This window comes from Lepisma saccharinum, chromosome 27 (assembly GCF_977018435.1).
Source record: "Lepisma saccharinum chromosome 27, izLepSacc3.1, whole genome shotgun sequence".
Classification (NCBI taxonomy): domain Eukaryota; kingdom Metazoa; phylum Arthropoda; class Insecta; order Zygentoma; family Lepismatidae; genus Lepisma; species Lepisma saccharinum.
The window spans coordinates 13,303,260-13,313,338 of NC_139255.1; the positions used below are offsets into that span (position 1 = coordinate 13,303,260).

At 37.5% G+C, this 10,079-nt stretch overlaps 1 protein-coding gene across 1 annotated transcript; it reads right to left on the minus strand.

Moving 5' to 3' along the window:
• Positions 1–712: 712 nt before the first annotated feature.
• LOC145979971 (iripin-1-like) lies at positions 713–9,365 on the minus strand. The gene is made up of 4 exons (XM_083112909.1): positions 9,327–9,365; positions 4,537–4,722; positions 2,578–2,719; positions 713–864 (listed from the first exon to the last, which is right to left on the minus strand). Exons 1-4 carry the CDS (start codon positions 9,363–9,365, stop codon positions 713–715), a joined length of 519 nt encoding a protein of 172 aa, XP_082969035.1.
• Positions 9,366–10,079: the final 714 nt, after the last annotated feature.

A 10,079-nucleotide genomic window follows, 5' to 3' on the forward strand; every position in this document is an offset into this window, starting at 1 on the left:
ATTAGCCTTTCTGTGCGTGAAGTGAACTTAAAACAAAAACTCAAACGAAGTCTCATGTGTCATGATCATTTAAAGATAATTAATGAGAAAGGGCAATAATTCTTTTCCGAGAAAAGGAATTGTGTAAAATTCTGACGTGATGGGAAACAACGGATGTTTTTTTTCCGTGATCAGCATTCACAATACTTCCAGACACACTCATTGATTTGAAAACATCCTATTGTTTTTCTCAAATGTCGACCAGTGTATTCTAACAATATTAGAAAATCACGCTCAAAATGTTTCTAAAAATATTTAATTAGTTATCGTCATTTAGTGTAAACGTTCGCACATACAATAATACACGACGAATTATTTCTTCTATATTTTAACCTTGGGAGTCGTTCATATCACACTAGAGGATAAAGGGTATGGATGTACAATGTCTTTTATACATGTATATAAAAAGCTACTACTAGGAATGATCGGAAAAAATAATACAAAGCCTACAAATTCCAGTAGGTACTTATTAGACGAATACAAACGGACCCACGTGAAAGGACTCTTCATACACTACATCTCAACATAGTCCCTCCCCGGTTCAGCCATTTATCCCAGAGCTACACGAGGTGCATGATACCTGTCTCATAGAATTCGTACTCATAGTACGGCAAAATCAATTAACAGCTAGTTAACGTTTACAATCATTATTTCTTGTGACATATTGACCCAATCATGAATAATTATAGCTTTGAGAATCTGGTTCCTTTAGGGCTCCTATAAAAAGCACACTTCCTGAAACTCTATGCTGAATTATAATTATGAACGGGTGGTCGGCTATGAATTTTGGTTTCGCTTCAAATATCGATCTTCCATGTGTTGACGCTGAAAAGAGGAAATAATATATTACATTTCACAAATAAGATTTAACCCTTACTACCTCATTCTATTACAGAAGTTTATGACATTTTTTTAAACTTTTGAATTATATTAATATTTATATTAATACTCGTCACCTCTGAACAAAAAATTATAAATTAGAAAATATCATTTCCCTAACCTACTTCTCCTTTGCTGAAACAACTGTCATCTCCTCTTTATATCTAGACATTGAATGAATAACATCATGATGTCGATCACACCTGGTACTACCCTCTGACATGATAAATGTTACCAATACACATCGAAATTTAAACAAAAAACTACTTTTTATGAACATGTTATAATAAAAACATAAATATTTGTCTAAAATGCAGAAAATGGTTGAATATTTATAGTCCTTCCATCAATTCGAGAAATACCTACAGAAACCATCGAAACGCATATAAAATTTGTGCCAGGTACAATAACTATTTTACACATTAGTAACTGTTCCCGTACACTGAGCGTGTAAGTAGAGGATGGTTTTCGTGTTTAATGTTTAAAACATACCTATCCACAGATACAAAGTTAAAACCCAGTGTAAGATTCATGTCTCTATAAACCATAGTGCAAAAGTTAAGTTCAGTCAAACTCTCGGTTGCGTCATTTTTAAACACCCTGTATTTAACAATGGGAACACTTCTGGAATATAAAAGTTATGTTTGTGAAGACATACAAATATGAACATTTTTGTAAAATAATATGATGACGCGATATGGTGACGTAATCCAAATGTAAAAAATAACACTTTCCTCAAAAATTACTTTTTAATTGAGATCATTGTAATAATGAACGAGCCTTTTTTACCGCTGTCTCCACTGCCTCGTCTAATCCTACGGCAACTTTAAGAGGGTCGGAGACATCGTATCAGCACAGAAGCATATATGCATTAAACATATGTAATAACCAACAACCACTTCTAACATAAATATACTACAAATTGCATGGTTTCAACTCGCATTACTTGTTTCGGTATAGATTGGAAGTAATGATGGAGTTGTGCATGACCTCCATATCCTCAACAACAATCACTATAGAACAATTAGTTGTATTTTAATTTGTTGCTGGGTAAGCATATACACAATAAATACACCGTGTTTCATAATTATTTAGATGATTTAAATTCGTTATACTTCGTTCATAAATTGTCAATATAAGCTACAATTTCACACATGTGTAATGTAACTGTCCAAGTTTAAGTGCCAATGTTTATCGCGAAGTTAACTCACAAATACTCAATGTAAACATCTTTCGTTACTCTGCACACGCCAATATGGTAATCTAGCTCCATCCAGACACGTTTCATCGTGTTTCAGCATGTTCTCATCAATGGTTTGCACCGCAGTGCTGATGCGATAGAGTTCTTTGCTGGTGGATCTTTATGAAGTCATATTGGAAACTATCGTTGCACACCCACGACTGACGTACTCTCGTGAAATTGTAAGTTGCAAAATGCTTTGTCCTCAGCACTGGTATGAGCCATTTTACAACTGGTCAGCCTGGCACCTGTCGGCAGAATTTAGAACTACTTTGACCGTTAAAGAAAGAAACTTGAGGATGTGTTCGAATATATTTGCATCAGTGATTATGCTATATTTCTTATGGAACATGTTAATATCGTTCAAATCATTTTGAAACACGCTGTACATAATGATAAAAATTACGGGACAATCTTACCAACTGCGAGAGCCGACGCCTCACTACCTTTCTCATTAACCTCTATGTAAGCTTTTTGCATGAAACTGTCTACATGTATATGGTTGTCTTTGCTTATCCCATCCAATTCCGCATGGTCGCTAAATATAAGTTTTATTCCCAGCTGAAACATGCAAGAAATAAGTTCCATTATAGTTTAGAACGTAGGTATGAAGCAGATCAGAAGTGTGTCCTTTCGTTTTTATGTGTGTTGGGAAAATATTTTCTTTGCAAGTGTAGTATGTGATTGATTAAATGATTTGCTTTATTTTACTTCGCTTTCTGTGTCACTTTTGGCTAATTTGAGGAGATGGGGATGAGTGACGATGTGGTGAAATTGATGAATGAACACTCACAAATATCCATACCCTAGTTTTGGTGCCTGGATTTTTAATGCCAATGCTTATCGTTTAATATTAGACAACCCTGTGTTAGCCACCTTGTAGCAACAGTTCACAAGAGGCTCGTTACATTTTCAGCGAGACAACGCTGCCGTCCATAGTGCAAGTGCCATAAGCGAGTGGTTTGACGACATTGCGGAGTGAAGGGACCTCAGAGACCTGATCTCAACCCCATTGAAAATTTGTCGAATGATTTAAATGCTGGTTGCCATCCAGGCCAAACCAACCAAACACCACCAGCGAGCTGATCGCCGTCTTGCTAGAGGAATGGAAGCTACCACTGGTCGACATTTTCCGCCACCTGGTGGAAAGTCTTCCTCAAAGGGTAGAGACTGATATAGTGGCGAATGGCGGAGATACCCCGTACTGACACTAGAAAAAAATCAGATAAGCGCATTCCTACGGGTGTCCGGTCATTATATTGTGTATGTTGTGTGTGTGTGTGTGTGTCTGAATGTTTCACTGATCGCACGACTTTTCGCACATGGCCGATATTGTGATTGAGTCGTTCCTTGTCTTTACATCTTCCATATACCCCCAAGGCATGTTACAATTTGCAGGCAAGCCTCTTGGATGGCGTAGTGGTAATGCTGCCTTCATGTAATCAAGATAAATCGGGTTCTGTACTCACTGCAGCACTTAGTGGTTCATATTTATCTTTAAAGTATAGGTCGCGATTAGCTTCTCTGTGCATCAAATGTATTTAAAACAAAAATGCAGATTCATTTGTAAATCTAAAATATTTATGTGCATGGGGAATTCCATGTGAACCTCAATTTTTAAAATTTAATGAAATGCTTTAACTTTATTATATCTTGAGTCAACAATCTAAAATTGTCTGTTGGATAAGCAGTCAAGTATTATACATAATTATGTTAGAAAGTAGAAGTTCTTTACATAATATTCGTTTATTAAACTTTTTGATTTACTTGTGTTTTGTATTGCGTTTCACACGTGACATCAAGAAACAGTTAACTTCTCCGTTAACTGTTACATTTCCCCCTCAACTCCACAAGAATATTCAAAGGTCAATTTATTTTTTATCATTTGACAATTCCCAGAAATTAAAATAAATTTCGGATTAAGTGAAGAGGAAGTGTCTCGTCTGTCCCAAAAGTGGCACAAAATTGTTTCCTTATAGCTACAAATCTTGGAAAGTATTTTAAGGGTAGTTCTGTTTGATCAACAGTGGTGAGATTCATATTTCATTGTACAGAAACTGTAAGAAAAATGTTGCTTCAGTAGAATAGTTACTTTAATGTAAAAAACGTAATCCGTGTGTCCCACTCGTGACAATCGAATGTCCCATATAAATTGTTGATAGTAACAAACGAAATTATTTCTTTCCGCACTCGTGTTCATTTTCTCTCATTCCTTCTAATGAGAGAGACCAAATCCCTAATGTTGCTGTTAGTATTGACTCATTAATTTTCGTAAGTGGTATCAATGGTAAAATGATTGATATAAAACAAAACTACTTTAAATAGGAGAAACTCATTTTAAAACCAACACATAATTTAAAACTTTATACAGTACTCACCTCCGAAAGAATTGATGGCAGTTTTATTGTTTGGTCAATGGTAAACTTCGGTATTTTGATCTCTACAGTTTTAGGTCTCAATTTCTTCTTCAACCCCATTATGAACTCCACAGTTAAGGCATTTTCTATTGCTGCCAAGCCGTTTTTCTTGTGGGGTAGAAGAATGCTCATGGAAACTCTGCTTCCCTTTAAAAATAAACAAGAATAAAATTTAGGTATGCTTAGAAATTAATAGTACCAAAGAATAAAATAGAAACGTTAGTGAATGTTGAACCGAAGCGGGATGCAAGGGAAACATTTGGAAAGGGAGTTGAAACTCAGAGTGGCGCAAGGGTGATATGATCCTCCCGAACCATATCAAAGATTCGGTCATGTTTAATATTATTCTTAATTATTTTGCTTTATATATTCACTATAAAACGTTATGAAAGATAAGATATTTAATAGTTGACCTAATGACATAATTCTGTCATTCGAGAAGTTTCGTGTTTGTTATTTGCAAGCTTCTTGAAAGCAAAATCTTCCATTGTTGACAATTAGTCAAAAATATGTGTTCTCAGTTTTAGAATCAAAATATAATGAAAGCCAAAAGAGCTAAATTTCAGTTGGAGTTATTAGTAATATAACCCTTATGGACATTGGAAATAAGTTTTAAGAATGTGACAACTTTGTAGTAGAGAATATTATAGTAACTTCAAGGATCATAATTGTTGTTTTAGACATAGAAAAATTAACCATTTGCAACATACTGTTTAATCTTTAGAATATTGCCATTATACACAAATTAGTTCTGCATATCACAGCTGTAGCTATGTTTATCTTTTGTGTCACGGGAGGCGCTCATCTTGACATGCGGGGGTATAAATACAGCTTCGGAACCTAATTCGGGGGCATTTTTCATCACCAACTCCGATGGATTAACATCTTAAATACTCAGCTCCCTTTATGGGAGGGTTCAAGAACTCAGTCTTCGTTCCCAAATTAGCTTAGAGACATAGTTATTCTGTCGTATGGGTAGGTTCGCCCTGTGGACATGCTAACACGTCACCATGCGTGGGAATAAGTTAATTTACGATTTCTTTCAACCTTTGTGATAATTCATTGATAATTGATATTTGCATAAAGCAACAGGACTTAATGTTATTCTGCTGTATGAGTAGGTTCGCCCTTTGGGCATGCTAACATGCCATCATACGGAATAATAAGTTCAGATATAATTATTATCATGATTATTATTTATTGATCAGGTTTTTCATTTTTGATATCTGTCATGGTTAGGTTTCGCCCTGTGAACATGCTAACATGTTGCCATACCCAATATCAAGTCGATGTCTCTAATATTTTTCGAATTATAGCAGTTTGTATTTCTGCATATATCTTCAAGCCAGACCATAATGTCCAATTTATATTAAAATCGGTGTCAATACTTAAATCCTTCACCAGTCATGTCAAAGTTATGCTTCATTATGTCAAGGAGCGTTCTTAAAGTTCCAAGCAAGCGCCTGGTCGTCTTTATATAACTGATATGACAGCTTGATCCATATTATGTAAATAAACTGTAAAAGTCGCCTAGATTTAATTATAAGGAGGAAATCTGTTCTGTCCTTTATTTATGGAGATCTGTAAGATGTAAATTTATAAAAGTATCTTGAAAATAAACCATCTTCAGGAAAATAATTTGCCCATAAAGAAGCGTACTGAAGACGCAGACCTTTCTTCAGAAACATATGTTATTCATTTATAAAGTCTCCCTTTTCCAAAGCCTGTCAAATGATTTAGTACATAACAGTTGAAGCTTCATATCCCATGTATTTCTACTACTATACCCGTGATTTTTTTTAATGTAATAGCTGCAATTGTATAGTTTTTCGAATTTGATTTATCCTCGAGGACGCTGACGACGGAGGGTGGCCTAAAGGTTCGAGAGAGGAAACGCCACGAAGCCTAGTTTAGTATGAGAGCAGCCTAAAGTGTCGCGATGGATGTTTCCGCTCACTTTCTTCGTCTCCTTCAAAGTTTAAAGCTGGCGATCGAGCGCAGGTCTCTATCCAGCCATGCAACTAAGCTATGATGATTTTAAAACGATGGTATTTGTTTTATTTTGATTTTGAGCGCTTTCCCTCATCAGTTGTTATGTTTTCCTTCCCAATTTTGCGTAACGCTATGCGTCGCTCTTCATAGTCATTCACCTGTTGATATGTGCTGATAGGAATATTGGCAGCCCTGAAAGGACTCCCCTGGAATTGGAGGAAAGGAAATGAAGGGAGAGTGATGGCACCTATCAAGGGCAAGATGTGGAAAGGGAGTTGAAACGCAGGGTGGTGGTGAAAGGGCAACATGTTGGAAGGGAGTTGAAACGCAGAGTGGTGCAAGGGCAAAATGCGAAAGGGAGTTGAAACGCAGAGTGGTGCAAGGGCAGAACATGGAAATGATGTTGAAGTAGTGGTTGAAAAACGAGGACATTCTCCCCAAATTTTAAGGACCGAATTTGCAGAGTGTCAGGCAGGGTATATTCAACTGAAGCTGAAGTTTTCATTTTCTTCTTCAGTAACTCTTTCTTAACACTCAACAAACTAAAGGTAATTGTTGACTTATTTCTGCATTCTGAAATCTAGAAGAAAAGTTCAACTCCTGATTCGAACGCCACTTTATTTCAAAGAAAGTTCCGAATGATCAGTTCCCTCTGATAACGTTTAGCCCAGTAAATCCTCCCCTCAAACCTTTCCCATCTATCGCGTCCGTTTTAGAAACTGGCTGTACTTCAGGGCTAGAAGTGTTAAACGTTGTAAGTGCCAAAAGCGAAAGTGTTGGGAAATCGCATCGTTCCGCACATCAGCCCGTAAGAACGTGCACACTAGTGACCTCTTTACACGCCCTTTGAACTACTTAGAGGGCTACCAGCAACTTTCACGTTAACCACATTATAAAACATAGCACATTGCACAGTTTAACGTGGAAAACAGTGTTTGAATTGCTTTGGCACTTACAGCATTTACCAATTTTAGTCTTCCCTTATCAAGTCCACGTGGAATAATTGAATATTACGAATTCAGTTTATTTAAGATTTCATAACGTGAGTTTGCGGTTATCTTCTCTAGGTTGTGTTATTGTGTGGTGCTTTTCTTTAATACAATGTGAAGATCTCGGAAGTATAACGTCGTCGCAATTCGTGTTAGATATGTACGAACAGAAGAGGTAAGAGTGATAACTGCGCTACTCAGTAAAACAGGCGCTGGCAAGAAAAGCGTCCGGGCGACTTCCTCTCGTGCTATGTCATATATACCGAAATGGCGTCCGAATCAGGACTTATACCAAAATTAAACAAGTGGAAATAAATTGTGAGGCATCACAATTTGAAGTTACTGGTTCGCATCCCGGCCTGGCCGTGGGTGTTCTTTGTGATTATTCCTTTAAAAATTTAATCATGATCATCACTCATCATCATCTTCCCGATTAGCCAAAGTTGCAGAAAAGTGAAGTAAAATAAGTAAATCAGTCGAGACCACGGTTCCATTCTAGGAGTGGATGATTTCAGGTGTAAATTTTTCGATCAATGTCCCTGCAGACAACGGCTCTGTAGTTCACCCGGTCTCCAATAAATTGGGTACCTGTGGGGATGGAGCATAGTGTTGATCACGTCACTTCCATAAATAGCTGAGATCGTGAACGTGTGTGGGGCATATATCCATGGCGTGTTGCAATTTTCCGAGGCTAGCTTTATATTTATTAACCAACTAAAATTTGAGATCACACATTAAAATATATCGATTCTTGATTTTTCAAGTGATCTTCATGTTAGTTGAAGACCTTCTTACTGTATTAGCAATTCGGACAAGTTTTTTCTTCCTTAATCCAAAGTTTGCCGGTGTGAAATACTAATTTTAAAGTACCTGTAAATAGTGTAAAAAACGTGAATAATGGTGGAAAGTTACATTATCTGTTTTAATAAGTTCGATACAATGGAAAAATAGCTAAGAAACTGTTGCCTGCGAAATTATTATTTGCAAAAGATAATAATACAATGAAAATAGTAAAATAAGTATGTCATCATGGACGTCCGCAGGATTCTTTCCAGGGAGGGGCAAGGAAGATATTTTTTTTCCAAGGGGGCAAAAAAGGCACATTCTATCCAAAAATAGTGTTGTTCCCTAAAAAAAACATTGATTAAATTTGAATGTATGATGTTCATGCAATAATTAACACATATTATTGTGGATAAAATAAAATTATAAGTATGAAATACATAATTTTTGGTTGACTTTAATTTTCTACGGGGGGCACGCCCCCTCCTTTCCCCCTTCCGGACGCCCATGTATGTCATTTAGAATTGCCTGTAAAATTTCATCTGTAAACTAAACATAACCAAGCATAAGCAAATTAATTTTTCTTGACTAATACTAACTTCAATAGGCCTACTTGATTTGCTTTATTTTACATCGCTTCTTGTGCAGCTTTTAGCTAATTTGCGAATATGGCAATTTGTGATGATGTGATGAAATTGATAAACTGACACTCACAAACATCCATGTCCATCCCAAGATTCGATCCCAGGACCCCTGGCGTCGTAGTATTAGGCCTATTGAATTAAACCTTAACTTAATCAATTGTATAAGTGACGAAAAAAGGTGAAACCAATTAAAACATAAATTATGGCTATGTTAGCTAGGATCAAAAATATGCAGTTTCTCGAGATGCGTGCGGAAACCGTTAAGGTTCCATTGGAGACAAGAAGCCATGATGTAAGGTTTAGTGTGGCTTTCTAAGGCGTACTCTATTCGATATCCTGTCACCTTTGTAAATTCGTCATCCGCGGCATCGTCCTCTATCATGTCCTCGGGTAAGGACACAGAGGGCGAATAGGATGGGGAAGGGGGTAGGTGGAGGGTGCTTTAAGCGCGCACTGGGCAGCTTGCAGCTGCTTTTTGAGTCTCAGGGAGGTGGATGCCGCCCTGACTGGAGAGCTAGTGGATTTCAAAAAATATTTTCTGGTATATACCTGCTGTAATTTCTTTTCTGTGGAGCGAAAAGTGGTTGCTGGTATTCTGGAGGTAGGGTGAGGTACTCCGGGATGCGTTGTTGTCTGAGTGGACACGTGGCTGCTTTGAACGCCAATACTGCGACGAACAAGAGCATTAGAAGCGGCGGTAGCAAATGACACAGGTAAAGTAGTGGGCACACTTTCACCGAGACTACTTGCTTCACCAGCAGAGATTTTCTCTGTGACGACTAACTCTCGGATCTTATTTTCCTCTCGGAATTTGGACAGTCACGATGCCAGACTCGGTGCTCGCCTTTGCAGTTAACACATGTGGGACCAGATGAACATGGTTCTGTCCCATGATCGGGCTCACTGCATTTGCCACATGAGGCAGTACTGGCCTTGCAGGAAGGCTGAGTGTGTCCAAAGTGAAGCACCGCATCGGATTCGGGATGTACTGACGGACAAGAAGTTTGAGATAACCAGCGCGTACCTTATGCGGGAGAGAGATCGTTTGAAAGATGAGAATTACTGAAGCAGTCGGTACAAGTTCTCCGGATTTTCG

What these genes read in the sequence shown, in the direction of transcription:
- LOC145979971 (XM_083112909.1), bottom strand. Translation starts at nt 9,365, where the DNA reads ATGATAGAGGACGATGCCGCGGATGACGAATTTACAAAG. An exon ending in CGGATGACGAATTTACAAAG is followed by an intron (nt 4,723 to 9,326) that starts GTGACAGGATAT and finishes TTATTTTTAAAG; the next exon opens with GGAAGCAGAGTTTCCATGAG. An exon ending in TGCCATCAATTCTTTCGGAG is followed by an intron (nt 2,720 to 4,536) that starts GTGAGTACTGTA and finishes TGCATGTTTCAG; the next exon opens with CTGGGAATAAAACTTATATT.